Genomic DNA, 18,907 nt, shown 5'->3' on the forward strand with positions numbered 1-18,907 from the left:
GGGTCACGTGACTCGAAAAGAGATGTGCGAGTGACAAAGCCCGGAGCCTGAAATAGATTTGTCACTTTCGCAAGTGAAATTGTCAGCGCTTGACGACAACAAGTACACAAAATAATACCTTTATTAATGAAATGAAGTGGTGAAACGGGTGTCGGATGCAGGAGTGCGAGGGTTAGAAACATGCATGCACTTCTTATACACTAAATTGAAAAAAGTATGCAGCTATTACAGCGTCAACCCTCTGGGAGGGCTGTCCACAAGGTTGCCGAGTGCATTTATAGGAATTTTCCACCATTCTTCCAAAAGCGCATTGGTAATGTCACACCAGGAGAAAGCCTGGTTATTAGTCTCCATTCTTATTCATTCTATCAGGTTCAGGTCAGGACTCTGTGCAGGCCAGTCAAGTTCATCCACACCAGACTCTCGTCGTCCATGTCTTTATGGACCTTGCTCCAAATTGTTCCCACCAGGTTGGGGAGCATGGAATTGTCCAATATGTTTTGGTATCCTGGAGCATTCAAAGTTCCTTTCACTGGAACTAACTCCTGAAACACAACCCTACATCATAATACCTCCTCCACCAAATTCCAAACTTGGCACAATGCAGTCTGAAATATACCGTTCTCCTGGCAACCTCCAAACCCAGACTGGTCCATCAGATATTTTGCGACTGGATTTGTTGCACAGGTGGCATCCTGTGATAGGGCGGTATAGCTCGGTTGGTAGAATGGCCGTGCCAGCAACTTGAGGGTTGCAGGTTCGATTCCCGCTTCCACCATCCTAGTCACTGCCGTTGTGTCTTTGGGCAAGACTCTTTACCCACCTGCTCCCAGTGCCACCCACACTGGTTTAAATGTAACTTAGATATTGGGTTTCACTATGTAAAGCGCTTTGAGTCACTAGAGAAAAGCGCTATATAAATATAATTCACTTCACTTCACTTCCACGCTGGAAATCACTGAAAGCGGCCCACCCGCCCAAGTGATTTTATTTACATGTATTGATTAGGACACCTGATTCTGATCATCGGAAAGGGGGTGGCCAAACACTTTTGGCATTTTAGCATTCCCGAGTCGTTTCTCAGTTACAAATATCGCCTCCCATTGTATCATATTTACATCGATAGGACAGAATTGGGATTACACATTTACAGGTGAAAACAACAAAAAGTAATAGTCAATTATCACGAGTACAAAGCGGAAGTTTAGCAAAATAGGCCCCTGAATGTACAAATTGACTGTTAGCGCTGTGCTAATTCACTTTAGCGCAAACATCGCTGACATTCCCTAAAACACTTTCCAGCACAAACTTGGTAAAAAAAAAAAAAGAAAAAAAAAAAAAGACGCTTTTTCCACATTTTCTGAACCGATTAGACCAGCTGGGCACCAAAGAATCCCTTCATTGAATATTCAAACACAGTGTTACTGTTCAAACTGTGTGTGATGTTACAGTAACTTGTTTTAATCAATACTTAGGTCTATTACGCTACTATATTTAATGTCATGGTGGTACTTAATGAATACTTAGGTCAACTACACTACTGTATTTAATTATGTCATTATGGTGGTACTTAATGAATACTTAGGTCTACTACACTACTGTATTTTAATGTTGTCATTGTGGTGGTACTTAATGAATACTTAGGTCTACTACACTACTGTATTTAATGTTGTCATTATGGTGGTACTTAATAAATACTTGGGTCTACTTCACTACTGTATTATTATAATTATGGTGGTACTTAATGAATACTTAGGTCTACTACACTACTGTATTTAATGTTGTCATTGTGGTGGTACTTAATGAATACTTAGGTCTACAAATTTTTATTTTAATGTTGTCATTATGGTGGTACTTAATGATTACTTGGGTCTACTACACTACTGTATTTAATGTCATTATGGACTTGTCCAGAGTGTACCCTGCCTTCTGCCCGATTGTAGCTGAGATAGGCGCCAGCGCCCTCCGCGACCCCGAAAGGGAATAAGCGGTAGAAAATGGATGGATGGATGGATGGTGGTACTTAATGAATACTTAGGTCTACTACGCTACTATATTTTAATGTTGTCATTATGGTGGTACTTAATGAATACTTAGGTCTACTACACTACTGTATTTAATGTTGTCATTATGGTGGTACTTAATTAATACTTAGGTCTACCACACTACTGTATTTTAATGTAATTATTTTGGTACTTAATGCATATTTACGTCTACTACACTACTGTATTATTATCAATATGGTGGTACTTAATGAATACTTAGGTCTACTACACTACTTTACTTTAATGTTGTCATTATGGTGGTACTTAATGAATACTTAAGTCTACTACACTACTCCTGTACCATACGTAATGAATACCACCATAATGATATTAAAATAAAAATTAGTAGACCTAAGTATTTATCAAGTACCAGCATAATGACATTAAAATACAGTAGTGTAGTAGACCTAAGTATTCATTAAGTACCACCATAATGACAACATTAAAATTAAAATTAGTAGACCAAAGTATTCATTAAGTACCACCATAATGAAAAAAATGAATAAAGTAGTAGACCTAAGTATTCATTAAGTACCACCATAATGACAACATTAAATACAGTAGCGTAGTAGCCCTAAGTATTCAATAAATACAAGGCAGATGTTTTACATAACAAGTACATTACATATTTGTAGCTGATTCCACCCAGTTTGAGAAGTCACATTGACTTAAGCAATTCTTTGGCGTACCACCAGATGGAGCCACAGTTGTAGAAAAAGGACGCACGTTTCCGCACCGGCGAAGCGTTCAGCGAGGCCTGGAGATCCCGAGTTCGAAATCCGACTTGGCGCTCAGAGAACTCTCGTGTGTACCTTTCAAGTCGGCGCTGGTGGCGTCGCCCGCCGCCGCCCCGCCTTTGCCGAACAGTCGCATCAGAGCGCCGCGGAACTTCTCGGCGCCAAAGAGGTAGATGAGCGGGTCCATGGCGCCGTTGAGGCAGGTGAACAAGGAGGTGAGGCGGTTGGACAGAGCCAGGCTCCTGCGGGCGTGGCAGGACACCTGCAGCTGGCTGTGGCCCAGGATGAAGGTGGCGCGGCTCACGTGGTAGGGCAGGAAGCAGACCACGTAGACCAGCATGACCAGGCTGATGGTGCGCAGCGCCCGCAGCTTGAGGGCGGGCTCCAGCCGGCAGCCGCGGTGCAGGCTGCGGATGATGAGCAGGTAGCAGCACAGCGTGAACAGGAAGGGCGGCGTGAAGGCCACGCCCAGCGAGATCAAGGCGCGGCGTGACGCCTTCTCCCGGTAGAGCTGCAGACACGCCGTCACGCCGCCCGCCTCCGCCGTCTGCCGCGTCGCCAGCAGGGGCGCCATGGAGACGGTGACCAGCGCCCACAGGCTGAAGCTGATGGCGTGGGCGTAGCGGGCGCGCCGCACCCTCAGCGACCGGACGGCGTGCACCACCGCCAGGTAGCGGTCGCCCGCCACGCAGGCCAGGAAGTACAGGCTGGCGTACATGTTGACGTAGAACAGGAAGCCCGCCGCTCGGCAGGCCGCCTCCCCGAAGGGCCAGTGGCCCCCCGTCAGGTGGTAGGTGGCCCTCAGGGGGAGGATGACCACGTAGGACAGGTCGGCCACGGCCAGGTGGGTCAGGAAGATGTCGGCGGGCGAGGACGCCGCGCGCTGGCGGGAGAAGATCCAGAGGGCCAGGCTGTTGCCCACCAGCGCCAGCAGGAAGACCACCACGTAGACGCTCCCCAGCACCACGTTCTCCGTCCTCGACGCCGCCGCCGGGCAGTTTTCTGACGACTCGTTGAAAAACGCTAATGCGGGCTCCGTCGACGTCATCTTTGCTTCTGAGGGCAGAGAAAGTCTGGTTGGTAAGGTTGTTTCACCACTTCATGTGAGTTACCCCTCCCGGGGTGAATGAAATGAAAAGTTGATATATATATATATATATATATATACATACACACACATACATACATACATATATATACAGTACAAACACATATATGCATATGTATGTATATATATATATATATATATATATATATATATATACATACATATATATACAGTACAAAAGTACAAACACATATATGCATATGTATGTATGTATATATATATGTATTATCCATGCGTTTGTTACGTCTCGTCTCGATTACTGTAACGTATTATTTTCGGGTCTCCCCATGTCTAGCATTAAAAGATTACAGTTGGTACAAAATGCGGCTGCTAGACTTTTGACAAGAACAAGAAAGTTTGACCACATTACGCCTGTACTGGCTCACCTGCACTGGCTTCCTGTGCACTTAAGATGTGACTTTAAGGTTTTACTACTTACGTATAAAATACTACACGGTCTAGCTCCATCCTATCTTGCCGATTGTATTGTACCATATGTCCCGGCAAGAAATCTGCGTTCAAAAGACTCCGGCTTATTAGTGATTCCTAGAGCTCAAAAAAAGTCTGCGGGCTATAGAGCGTTTTCCGTTCGGGCTCCAGTACTCTGGAATGCCCTCCCGGTAACAGTTCGAGATGCCACCTCAGTAGAAGCATTTAAGTCTCATCTTAAAACTCATCTGTATACTCTAGCCTTTAAATAGACCTCCTTTTTAGACCAGTTGATCTGCCGCTTCTTTTCTTTCTCCTATGTCCCCCCCTCCCTTGTGGAGGGGGTCCGGTCCGATGACCATGGATGAAGTACTGACTGTCCAGAGTCGAGACCCAGGATGGACCGCTCGTCGGGACCCAGGATGGACCGCTCGCCTGTATCGGTTGGGGACATCTCTACGCTGCTGATCCGCTTGAGATGGTTTCCTGTGGACGGGACTCTCACTGCTGTCTTGGAGCCACTATGGATTGAACTTTCACAGTATCATGTTAGACCCGCTCGACATCCATTGCTTTCGGTCCCCTAGAGGGGGGGGGGTTGCCCACATCTGAGGTCCTCTCCAAGGTTTCTCATAGTCAGCATTGTCACTGGCGTCCCACTGAATGTGAATTCTCCCTGCCCACTGGGTGTGAGTTTTCCTTGCCCTTTTGTGGGTTCTTCCGAGGATGTTGTAGTCGTAATGATTTGTGCAGTCCTTTGAGACATTTGTGATTTGGGGCTATATAAATAAACATTGATTGATTGATATACATACATACATATATATATATATACACATACATACATATATATGTATGTATATATACATACATACATATATATATACATGGGGCGGCATAGCTCGGTTGGTAGAGTGGCCGTGCCAGCAACTTGAGGGTTGCAGGTTCGATTCCCGCTTCCGCCATCCTAGTCACTGCCGTTGTGTCCTCGGGCAAGACACTCTACCCACCTGCTCCCAGTGCCACCCACACTGGTTTAAATGTAACATAGATATTGGGTTTCACTATGTAAAGCACTCTGAGTCACTAGAGAAAAGCGCTATATAAATATAATTCACTTCACGTTATATACAAACCCCAAAAGGGGTGAAGGCAGCATTAATGCTGAAAAGGTACATACAGCTTTTGGAGCAACATATGTTGCCATCCAAGCAACGTTATCATGGACGCCCCTGCTTATTTCAGCAAGACAATGCCAAGCCACGTAGTAAAAGAGTGCGGGTACTAGACTGGCCTGCCTGTAGTCCAGACCTGTCTCCCATTGAAAATGTGAAGGCTAAAATAGCAGAAGGGAGTCCGCATGGGTTCAAATGTGACCAAGTCCGGCAAAGGTCAGCGTTCTGCGAGTGTTTGATCCATTTTTTTGTTTTTGTTTTTTACTCGGCAGCTCCACGGACAGTATAGGTGGACTCTAACGGGGTTTTGGATGGAAGTTGCGTCACGTGTCCCCTGACCTGGGTGGGCCCTCCAGTCTCTCTGGTCTCCAGCTGGACCAGAACACATTTTTAGGATGGATTGGAGTGAAGCTGGCGCTAAAATATTGTTGCTACATTCCATGGATGTTATCTCCCGGACACACCTCGCACGTGTGTGTGTGTGTGTGTGTGTGTGTGTGTGTGTGTGTGTGTGTGTGTGTGTGTGTGTGTGTGTGTGTGTTCTTGTATTTCCGCCCTTCTTGAGACATGAAGAAGGAAAAGTATCTTCCATATGAGGAGGTGTTGACATAAACCATGGTCCCAATAACATTGCATCTAATAGACAATGTCTCATTTGTGGTGATATCTATCACAATGAGGTTGGTCCCAAAAAGGAGGGATTTTCTAATTGACTGTGTGTCGCTTTTAAAAGTGCTCCCCCTCTGGTCAACATATGAAATAACAAGTGTGTATAAGAAATTGAAATGCGCCCCCTTTGGCCCAAATTTTTTTTTTTTTTAGATAAAATAAATATGTATATAGAAACATACTGTAATAACGAAGTAAATAATGAAGATTAAATAACAATTATAAACGAAAAATAAAATAAAAATTCACTAAAAGCAGTCTTTTTCTCACTATGTGTTGAAATTTTTCTTATGAAATTTGGAACATTTCTCATTCTTTCTGTTTCTGTAACATTGCAATAATTACTCGTAAAATTATGACTTTTTATGTAAAATTGTTCATTTTTAATACGAAATGGTGACAATTGTCATAAAATTCTGACTTTTATCACAATATTGCCAAAATGTTTTTGTAAAACTGACATTTTTTTTTTGTAGAATTTTGACTTTTGCCATCATTTTGCCAGTAAAATTCTGATTATTATTACAATGTTGCCAACATTTTTAAGTTTTCTTATAAAACTTTTGCTGAGTAAAATTACAACTTCATAAAATTGCTAAAATGTTGAGCTTTTGTTTGTAAAATTGCGACTGTTATTGAGTAAAATTCCAACTTTTATCATAATAATGCACACGTTCAGTTTTTCTTGCAAAATTTTGACTTGCGTTGAGTAAAATAACGACTTATTTAAATACTGCCAGAATTCTACAATTTTCATGGGAAATTTTGACCTTTTTCTTGTGAAATTCTAACTCGTTTTTCACAACAAGTTTTTTTTAATATGTGCATAGTATGTATATATTATTAATGTTGTAAATACACTTCTCTATATATCTAGAAAGGCTGCTCCTAAAGAGGGAGGCGTTATTCGAAGGTCTCAAGAAGGTCAGAAATACAAGAATGCATGTGTGTGTGTGTGTGTGTGTGTGTGTGTGTGTGTGTGTGTTGTTGCATTTCTAGCCTTCTTGAGAAATGAAGAAGGAAAAGTATCTTCCATATGAGGAGGTGTTGACATAAACCATGGTCCCAATAACATTGCATCTAATAGACGATGTCTCACTTGTGGTGATATCCATCACAATGCGGGTGGTCCCAAAAAGGAGGGATTTTTCACATTGACTGCGTGTCGCTTTTAAAAGTGCTCCACCTTTGGTCAACATATGAAATAACAAGTGCGCGTAAGAAATATAAATGCACCACCTTGGCTTGAATTAATAATAAACAAATGTATATGGAAATATACTGTAATAACAAAGTAAATAATGAAGATTGAAAAACAATTAGGAACAAAACATTTTACAAAAAAATTACTAAAAGCAATATTTTTCTCACAATAAGTCGACTTTTTTCTTATAATATTGGGAACAATTTCTCGAATTCTTTCGGCTTCTGTAAAATTGCAATATTTTCTCGTAAAATTATTACTTTTTACAGCGAAATGGTGACATTTGTCATATAAAATTCTGACTTTTATCGCGATATCGCCAATTTTTTTGTTGTTCTTGTAAAAAAATAGTGACATTTTTTGTGTAAAATGACTTGTCATAATTTGCCAAGTAAAATTCCGATAATTATTAAAATATTGCCAACATTTTTCAAGTTTTCTTATAAAATGGTGACTTTTATCGAGAAAAATTACGACTTTTCATAAAATTGCCAAAATGTTAAGCTTTTCTTGTAAAATTGCAACTGTTATTGAGTAAAATTCCAACTTTTATCATAATAATGCACACATGTTCAGTTTTTCTTGTAAAATTTTGACTTGCGTTGAGTAAAATTACGACTTTTATTATAACACTGCCAAAATTCTACGTTTTTCTTGTGAAATTGTGACCTTTTTCTTGTGAAATTCCAACTCAATTTTCACAACAAGCTTTATTTATATTTGCATAGTATGTATGTATTATTAATGTTGTAAAAACACATCTTTATATATCTAGAAAGGCTGGTCCTAAAGAGGGAGGCGTTATTCGAAGGTCTCAAGAAGGTCAGAAATACAAAAATGTGTGTGTGTGTGTTCTTGCATTTCTAGCCTTCTTGAGAAATGAAGAAGGAAAAGTATCTTCCATATGAGGAGGTGTTGACATAAATCATGGTCCCAATAACATTGCATCTATTAGACAGTGTCTCATTCGTGGTGATATCTATCACAATGCGGGTGGTCCCAAAAAGAAGGGCTTTTTCAAACTGACTGTGTGTCGCTTTTAAATGTGCTCCACCTTTGGTCAACATATGAAATAACAAGTGTGCGTAAGAAATTGAAATGCGCCCCCAATGGCTTAAATTAATAATAAAATAAAAATGTATACAGAGACATACTGTAATAACAAAGTAAATAATGAAGATTAAAAAACAATTAGGACCCCAAAATTTTTCTCACAATAAGTCAACTTTTTTCTTATAATATTGGAAATAATTTCTCAAATTCTTTCGGCTTCTGTAAAATTGCAATATTTACTCTTAAAATTATTACTTTTTCAATGTAAAATTATTACTTTTTACTGCAAAATGGTGACATTTGTCATGTAAAATTCTGACTTTTATCGCAATATCGCCATTTTTTTTTTTGTTGTTCTTGTAAAATAGTGACATTTTTTGTGTAAAATTATCACTTTAGTCATAATTTTGCCAAGTAAAATTCCGATAAGTATTAAAATATTGCCAAAATGTCAAATTTTTCTGATAAAATGGTGACTTTTATCGAGAAAAATTACGACTTTTCATAAAATTGCCAAAATGTTAAGCTTTTCTTGTAAAATTGCGGCTGTTATTGAGTAAAATTCCAACTTTTATCATAACAATGCACACATGTTCAGTTTTTCTTGCAAAATTTTGACTTGCGTTGAGTAAAATGACGACTTTTATTATAACACTGCCCAAATTTTTTCTTGTGAAATTGTGACTTTTTCCCTTTTGAAATTCAAACTCATTTTTCACAACAAGCTTTTTTTTATATTTACATAGTATGTATATATTATTAATGTTGTAAAAACACATCTTTATATATCTAGAAAGGCTGGTCCTAAAGATGTAGGCGTTATTCGGAGGTCTCAAGAAGGTCAGAAATACAAAAATGTGTGTGTGTGTGTGTGTGTGTGTATGTGTGTGTGTGTTCTTGCATTTCTAGCCTTCTTGAGAAATGAAGAAGGAAAAGTATCTTCCATATAAGGAGGTGTTGACATAAACCATGGTCCCAATAACATTGCATCTATTAGACAGTGTCTCATTTGTGGTGATATCTATCACAATGCGGGTGGTCCCAAAAAGAAGGGCTTTTTCAAACTGACTGTGTGTCGCTTTTAAATGTGCTCCACCTTTGGTCAACATATGAAATAACAAGTGTGCGTAAGAAATTGAAATGCGCCCCCAATGGCTTAAATTAATAATAAAATAAAAATGTATACAGAGACATACTGTAATAACGAAGTAAATAATGAAGATTAAAAAACAATTAGGACCCCAAAATTTTTCTCACAATAAGTCAACTTTTTTCTTATAATATTGGAAATAATTTCTCAAATTCTTTCGGCTTCTGTAAAATTGCAATATTTACTCGTAAAATTATTACTTTTTCAATGTAAAATTATTACTTTTTACTGCAAAATGGTGACATTTGTCATGTAAAATTCTGACTTTTATCGCAATATCGCCATTTTTTTGGGGTTGTTCTTGTAAAATAGTGACATTTTTTGTGTAAAATTATCACTTTAGTCATAATTTTGCCAAGTAAAATTCCGATAAGTATTAAAATATTGCCAAAATGTCAAAGTTTTCTTATAAAATGGTGACTTTTATCGAGAAAAATTACGACTTTTCATAAAATTGCCAAAATGTTAAGCTTTTCTTGTAAAATTGCGACTGTTATCGAGTAAAATTCCAACTTTTATCATAACAATGCACACATGTTCAGTTTTTCTTGCAAAATTTTGACTTGCGTTGAGTAAAATGACGACTTTTATTATAACACTGCCCAAATTTTTTCTTGTGAAATTGTGACTTTTTCCCTTTTGAAATTCAAACTCATTTTTCACAACAAGCTTTTTTTTATATTTACATAGTATGTATATATTATTAATGTTGTAAAAACACATCTTTATATATCTAGAAAGGCTGGTCCTAAAGATGTAGGCGTTATTCGGAGGTCTCAAGAAGGTCAGAAATACAAAAATGTGTGTGTGTGTGTGTGTGTGTGTGTGTGTTCTTGCATTTCTAGCCTTCTTGAGAAATGAAGAAGGAAAAGTATCTTCCATATGAGGAGGTGTTGACATAAACCATGGTCCCAATAACATTGCATCTATTAGACAGTGTCTCATTTGTGGTGATATCTATCACAATGCGGGTGGTCCTAAAAAGAAGGGCTTTTTCAAACTGACTGTGTGTCGCTTTTAAATGTGCTCCACCTTTGGTCAACATATGAAATAACAAGTGTGCGTAAGAAATTGAAATGCGCCCCCAATGGCTTAAATTAATAATAAAATAAAAATGTATACAGAGACATACTGTAATAACGAAGTAAATAATGAAGATTAAAAAACAATTAGGACCCCAAAATTTTTCTCACAATAAGTCAACTTTTTTCTTATAATATTGGTAATAATTTCTCAAATTCTTTCGGCTTCTGTAAAATTGCAATATTTACTCGTAAAATTATTACTTTTTCAATGTAAAATTATTACTTTTTACTGCAAAATGGTGACATTTGTCATGTAAAATTCTGACTTTTATCGCAATATCGCCATTTTTTTTTTGTTGTTCTTGTAAAATAGACACATTTTTTGTGTAAAATTATCACTTTAGTCATAATTTTGCCAAGTAAAATTCCGATAATTATTAAAATATTGCCAAAATTTCAAAGTTTTCTTATAAAATGGTGACTTTTATTGAGAAAAATTACGACTTTTCATAAAATTGCCAAAATGTTAAGCTTTTCTTGTAAAATTGCGACTGTTATTGAGTAAAATTACAACTTTTATCATAATAATGCACACATGTTCAGTTTTTCTTGCAAAATTTTGACTTGCGTTGAGTAAAATGACGACTTTTATTATAACACTGCCAAAATTTTTTCTTGTGAAATTGTGACTTTTTCCCTTTTGAAATTCAAACTCATTTTTCACAACAAGCTTTTTTTTATATTTACATAGTATGTATATATTATTAATGTTGTAAAAACACATCTTTATATATCTAGAAAGGCTGGTCCTAAAGATGTAGGCGTTATTCGGAGGTCTCAAGAAGGTCAGAAATACAAAAATGTGTGTGTGTGTGTGTGTGTGTGTGTGTGTGCGTGTGTGTGTGTGTGTGTGTGTGTGTTCTTGCATTTCTAGCCTTCTTGAGAAATGAAGAAGGAAAAGTATCTTCCATATGAGGAGGTGTTGACATAAACCATGGTCCCAATAACATTGCATCTATTAGACAGTGTCTCATTCGTGGTGATATCTATCACAATGCGGGTGGTCGCAAAAAGAAGGGCTTTTTCAAACTGACTGTGTGTCGCTTTTAAATGTGCTCCACCTTTGGTCAACATATGAAATAACAAGTGTGCGTAAGAAATTGAAATGCGCCCCCAATGGCTTAAATTAATAATAAAATAAAAATGTATACAGTGACATACTGTAATAACGAAGTAAATAATGAAGATTAAAAAACAATTAGGACCCCAAAATTTTTCTCACAATAAGTCAACTTTTTTCTTATAATATCGGAAATAATTTCTCAAATTCTTTCGGCTTCTGTAAAATTGCAATATTTACTCGTAAAATTATTACTTTTTCAATGTAAAATTATTACTTTTTACTGCAAAATGGTGACATTTGTCATGTATAAGTCTGACTTTTATTGCAATATCGGCAATTTTTTTTGTTGTTCTTGTAAAATAGTGACATTTTTTGTGTAAAATTATCACTTTAGTCATAATTTTGCCAAGTAAAATTCCGATAAGTATTAAAATATTGCCAAAATGTCAAAGTTTTCTTATAAAATGGTGACTTTTATCGAGAAAAATTACGACTTTTCATAAAATTGCCAAAATGTTAAGCTTTTCTTGTAAAATTGCGACTGTTATTGAGTAAAATTCCAACTTTTATCATAACAATGCACACATGTTCAGTTTTTCTTGCAAAATTTTGACTTGCGTTGAGTAAAATGACGACTTTTATTATAACACTGCCCAAATTTTTTCTTGTGAAATTGTGACTTTTTCTCTTTTGAAATTCAAACTCATTTTTCACAACAAGCTTTTTTTTATATTTACATAGTATGTATATATTATTAATGTTGTAAAAACACATCTTTATATATCTAGAAAGGCTGCTCCTAAAGATGTAGGCGTTATTCGGAGGTCTCAAGAAGGTCAGAAATACAAAAATGTGTGTGTGTGTGTGTGTGTGTCCCTTGAGTGTTTCTGACAGGCGCCCACACCTTTTGTTTTATGGTTGTGTTGCGTTCCTCCTCATCCTAAAACAGCCGTACATGAAGGGGGGCGGGAAGAACAAAGCGTAAAAATAATAATGGTTGTTGGCGAGGTTTCAGCGTTCATGCTGGCAGACGCAACAACGCTGAGGGGAGTGGAGAGGCCAGGCAAAGTGGGGGGAAAAATGCGATTAAAATGTGAAAAGGCAGCGCTGCAAAAAAAAAAAAAAAAAAAGGATTATGTGTCCGTGGTCTACAAAAGCCAAAAGCAGTGCAGTTTTTCCATTGTGTCAATGTTACATAAAAAGAGAATACAATGATTTGCAAATCCTTTTCAACTTATATTCTATTGAACAGACTGCAAAGACAAGATATTTCATGTTCACACTGAGAAACTTTGTTATTTTTTGCAAATAATCATGAACTTAGAATTTAATGGCAGCAACACATTGCAAAAAAAAGGCATTTTTACCAGTGTGTTACATGGCCTTTCCTTTTAATAACGCTCAGTAAAGGTTTTTAAGTGGAATTATTTCCCATTCTTGCTTGATGTACAACTTAAAGGCCTACTGAAATGAGATTTTCTTATTTAAACAGGGATAGCAGGTCCATTCTGTGTCATACTTGGGCACTAACACACCCCCATACCATCACAGATTGAGTCTATTTTATTTCATTTTTTAGTATCAAATGGTTAAAGTCTGCCCAAAAAAAAATTTAGTTTAACTAAGGATTTTAATGTCCAGTGTTATTATGCATTAATACACTGTACTGCTTTCATATTTCCAGTACTATGTATCATGTATTTGTGGAGAGGCGGAGCCGACCAAGATGGCAGCAAGGAGGCGGGGAATGTGAGCGAGCTGCGAGGCGATATCAGGTGTGTGGATCGCGCACCTGGTCACAATCAATATATATCCTCTCAATGTATAAAAGGGGAGAAGGAGTTGGAGAGCCCGCATCAGTGCCTGAAGAGCGGAAGCGACAAAGAGCAAGACGAAGACGACGACGACGACAAAGACGCGGCCGACTGAAGAGCGACACGGTGTAGCGAGCGGCGGGAGCGACGACGGCGCAAAAGACTTTCTTTATTTGAAAAAATAAATAAGAGTCAAACCTGATCAAGCATGTCTTTCCTTGGTGGCCCATGGAACCCGCACCACAGCGAGAGACTGTCTCAGTATTACTACTGTTTTATATCATAATTCTTATCCTGTAAAGCGTTTGAGTACCCTGAAAAGCGCTAAATTGAATAAACTGTTTTATTACTATTATTATTATTTAAAAAAATAATAAAAATCAAGCAAATTGATGCTTTTTAAATATTTTCAATGTTAATAAAGTGAAGTTATTTTTTGTTGTTAGTTTTACTATATTTTTTTGTTTTCTTTAGTGTTAATAAGGACGCAATGATATGCAGAGGTGTACTTATGACAATTTTACAGACAAATAACACAATGTATAGTATTATTGATTATCATAGTATTATTTATACTATTTACAGTTGCAGAGGAACAACAACAAACAAGCCACAGATCAAGACACTACAATGTGAAGTAGAAACAGTAAAAGATGAAATATTAAAAGCGTGCAAGACTTTGACTCCTACCTTGTTTACCTTCCTGACGACCTCCTCAATGTTCTGTCATCAATCTGAAACGTCAAACAGCTGAGATGAGCACACCATGGGGAGGTGTGGGGAGAGGCAGTGTTTTGTTTATTACCCATCATGCTTTGTAGTGGATTTCGACGGGTGTTTTTTTGAATTGGGTTTGATGCTTTTTGTCATGTCCACATACTTCAGTGGGCAGGTTGTGTGTGTACTGTGGCACATTTATGTTGACTTGATGTCTTGGCTTTTATTTCTGTGCACGCATTCATTTTTAAAATTATATATATATATATATATATATATATATATATATATATATATATATATATATATATGTAGGTGTGGGAAAAATCACAATACTCCTTCATCTCTACAGAACTGTTTCATGAGGGGTTCCCTCAATCATCAGGAGATTTTTCTATGTAAAAAAAATAAAAAATCTCCTGATGATTGAGGGAACCCCTCATGAAACAGTTCTGTAGAGATGAAGTAGTCTTGTGATTTTTCCCACACCTACATATATATATATATATATATATATATATATATATATATATATATATATATATATATATATATATATATATATATGTGTGTGTGTGTGTATACATATATACTGTAAATATTCACTATATGTATATATACACACATGTACGCATTTTTTATACATATGCACATGTATGTACACAAATTTACGTGTGTATATATACATATATACACACAAATACACATACATACATATATACACACATTCGTACATACACACATATATACGTATATACACACACACACACATGTATATACATATATACACACATTTATATACATATATACACATATAAACACGTATATACATTGTATACATATGTATATATGTGTATATATACAGTACATATATATACTGTACGTATACACAATTTATATCTACATATACACATTTTTATACATATACACGTAATATACGTATATATACACATATATACATACAAATATATATACATACACGGGGACACACACACACTGTATACATACATACATATATATATATATACACACACATGTATATACATATATAAAAACATATGTATATACATATATATATACACACACATACATATATATACATACAAACATATGTATATACATATATCCACACATGTATATACATATATACACACGTACATTTATACACACGTGTATACATATATACACACTTATGTACATACATATATACATACATCCACACATATGTATATTCATATATACAAACACTATATATATATACACACATATATACACTCATATACGTATATACACACATATATACATATAGATAAACACATATACACACGTATATGTGTGAACACCTAAATACATATAAACATATTCATGTATATATACATATATATGCATATATGCACGCACGCACGCACGCACGCACACACACACACACGCACACACACACACACACACACACACACACAAATCTGGGAAAAAGTTACAAATGTTACCATGAATAATGCAATAATGCATTTTAATCTTATTTTTCTTTTTTTAAATAAAAAATGCCCTAAAAATATTATATTTGTTTGCACTATTACTACAGTATACAATTATAACCATTATAAATTAAAGAAACAATTAAAAAAACAAAAACAGGAAAAAAGTTAAAAATGTTACAATATTTTTTTTTAAATAAAAAAAATAAATTCCCTAAAAATATTGTATTTGTACAGTATAACATTATTACCATTATTTTTGAATAATGCAAATATAAGTGAAAAAATAAATAAAATAAAAAAATCAGGAAAAAGTTAAAAATTTTACCATAAAAATGCAGTTTAATCCATTTTTCTTAAAAAATAAATAAATAAATGAATGCCCCAAAAATATTATATTTGTCTGCCCAATTGGCAAGAATGTTTGTTTGGATAGCAACATATAAATAAAATGCTATGCAATTATTCTTGTCATGCATGGTGATTGTTTGGCTTTACAGCGGAAGAAGTAACTTAACATTATTTTAAAAATGTCGGAAGATGTTGATATAAGACGCACATAATAATAATAATAATAATAATGATGGATTAGATTAATATCGTGCTTTTCTATTGTTATATACTCAAAGCGCTCACAGAGAAGTGGGAACCCATCATTCATTCACACCTGGTGGTGGTAAGCTATGGCCCGCAGACCACAGTTTGGACACCACTCACCTACGATAACCATCCATTTTTAAATAATGCAAACATCTAAAATAAAATGAAAATACAAATATATCTGGGAAAAAAAAGTTACAAATATTACCATAAAAAAATGTGTTTTAATCCATTTTTTTTTTTAATTAAAAAAATTTAACGCCCAAAACTATTTTGATTTATTTTATATTATTAAATTTTTAATGGTGCTAACAGTACAGTTAAAATAATACATTTAATTCCACAATGACAATACATTAAAAAATAGGTTTAAATACATTTTAAATGCAAAAATCTATTTTATTTTATTTCATGAATTTTCTATAGTGCTTATTATCCTCTCCTACTCAGATATTGTACTTCTTTTTTTTTTTTTTTAAATGGACAAAATGTCCCCAAAAAATAAAAATGGAAAAAAAATAAAAACAAATCATCGTATTTTACAATGGGAAAATAAATAAATGCAAAAGTCTGATGAAAGAGTTGATATTATACGCTACTGTGTCGGGTTCGTTACTGAGTGGGAGTGTTTGGAACGTGAAGCACTACACTAAGAAAAGTGTCATGCAGGGTCAGAGAGACAGTGAGTTGAAAAATGGTTGAAAAAGAACAACTCACCAGCGCTGAGGAGAAGAGTTGCTCGGACGACAAGACGGAGTGCGGTCCTCCTCTCGCTCTCTCCCTCAAAGATGAGACTGAGGCTCCTTTTTTGTGTCTGGACTAATTTGATCACAGGGAGGGGGCGGTCCACCCGTGAGAGAGACTCTGGCGTGAACCTTGACCCCGCCCTTTCTTCCTGGCTCCCCACTTGTGCTTCCACAATAGCCCGAGTCAGAGCGGGGCGGCTCGTGAAAGAAAGGCGCGCCTCGGCGAAGGGCGAGCGGCGGTCTGTTATGACTCTGTGGAAACATGGAAACATGCCCCCCCCCCCCGCGGCCGCCCCTGCTGATAAATAGTGGTGTTAATTGACACGTTTATGACTGGAAGCCTCAGTGATGATCTCCTCTGGGTGCTCCTTGTGCAACAAGACCAAAACAAGGGATGGGAGGGGCCGGGGGGGCACTTGGAAGAAACAGAGGCCCTTGTTGTCCCCCCCCCCCCTCTCCCTTGCCCACCCCCTGGGGGCATTCTCAATTGGAATGCCCAAAATAATCAGTCACATGGCCGCGGGACAGATGTGGAGAGATTATAATATTTCTTCTATAGTCGGGAGAACCCAGATGTCCGTGGAGACCATCGGGCCTTTCTCCTCTTTGTCCTTGCCACATGCAAATCTCTCAACACTAGGCTACACTTCTAATTGGCACACACACACACTGGTGATCATACAAAATGGGGGCCAAGTTTCTGATCATGACATCAGTGCTAAATATTATAAACTTATCACTTTCCTCGGGCACTGTTCCCCTAGCATTCAAAAAAGCGGTTATTCATCCTCTTCTTAAAAGACCTAACCTCGATCCTGACCTCATGGTAAACTACCGACCGCTGTCTCACCTTCCCTTAATTTCTAAAATCCTCGAAAAAATTGTTGCGGAGCAGTTAGGGACGGCGTGGCGCAGTGGCGGAGTGGCCGTGCGCAACCCGAGGGTGACTGGTTCAAATCCCACCTAGAACCAACCTCGTCACGTCCGTTGTGTCCTGAGCAAGACACTTCACCCTTGCTCCTGATGGGTGCTGGTTGGCGCCTTGCATGGCAGCTCCCTCCATCAGTGTGTGAATGTGTGTGTGAATGGGTAAATGTGGAAGTAGTGTCAAAGCGCTTTGAGTACCTTGAAGGTAGAAAAGCGCTATACAAGTACAACCCATTTATTTATTTATTTAAATGAACACTTAGCGTCTAACAATCTATGTGAAACCTTTCAATCCGGTTTCAGGGCAAATCACTCCACGGAGACAGCCCTCGCAAAAATGACTAATGATCTATTGCTAACGATGGATTCTGATGCGTCATCTATGTTGCTGCTCCTCGATCTTAGAGCCAAATTTGGCTCGCCGTTTAATTAGGGTCCTTGGCCCATGGCAAAGGACTCCTGTGGAGTCCTTTGCCATGGGCCAAGGACCCTATTGAAACTGCTGCGTTTTATTATTATTCTGCACCTACGTGCTGTAATTTGACCCCCTTAACATGCTTCAAAACTCACCAAATTTGACACACACGTCAGTATAGCAAACCTTCCCAACATATTAAGCAACCAATCCCCCAAAATGAAAATTGCGCTCTAGCGCCCCCTAGGAAATAATTACAGACAAAACTGCATGTAACTTCTGTTAGGAATGTCATAGCGACATGAAACAAAAACTCCTACGTAGGTCTGACTTAGACCCAATTTTCATACACTCACTTCTTTCAGCAAAAATCTACAAGAAGTTGACAAAAACCCCTTCAAAATAAAATTTTCGCAAAAAATGCAATTTTTGCCTCTTTGCGCTGTAATTTGACCCCTTTAAAATGCTTCAAAAGTCACCAAACTTGGCACACAC

At 37.2% G+C, this 18,907-nt stretch overlaps 1 protein-coding gene across 1 annotated transcript; it reads right to left on the reverse strand.

Moving 5' to 3' along the window:
• Positions 1-103: 103 nt before the first annotated feature.
• Positions 104-17,170, reverse strand: gpr17 (G protein-coupled receptor 17). The gene is made up of 3 exons (XM_061888551.1): positions 17,042-17,170; positions 14,223-14,266; positions 104-3,838 (listed from the first exon to the last, which is right to left on the reverse strand). Exon 3 carries the CDS (start codon positions 3,828-3,830, stop codon positions 2,793-2,795), a length of 1,038 nt encoding a protein of 345 aa, XP_061744535.1. The 5' UTR covers positions 3,831-3,838; positions 14,223-14,266; positions 17,042-17,170; the 3' UTR covers positions 104-2,792.
• Positions 17,171-18,907: the final 1,737 nt, after the last annotated feature.

The sequence above is a fragment of the Nerophis ophidion genome, linkage group LG26 (assembly GCF_033978795.1).
Source record: "Nerophis ophidion isolate RoL-2023_Sa linkage group LG26, RoL_Noph_v1.0, whole genome shotgun sequence".
In the NCBI taxonomy this organism is placed as follows: domain Eukaryota; kingdom Metazoa; phylum Chordata; class Actinopteri; order Syngnathiformes; family Syngnathidae; genus Nerophis; species Nerophis ophidion.

Excerpts from the sequence above, each read along its gene's own strand:
- gpr17 (XM_061888551.1), bottom strand. The coding sequence starts at position 3,830 with ATGACGTCGACGGAGCCCGCATTAGCGTTTTTCAACGAGTCGTCAGAA.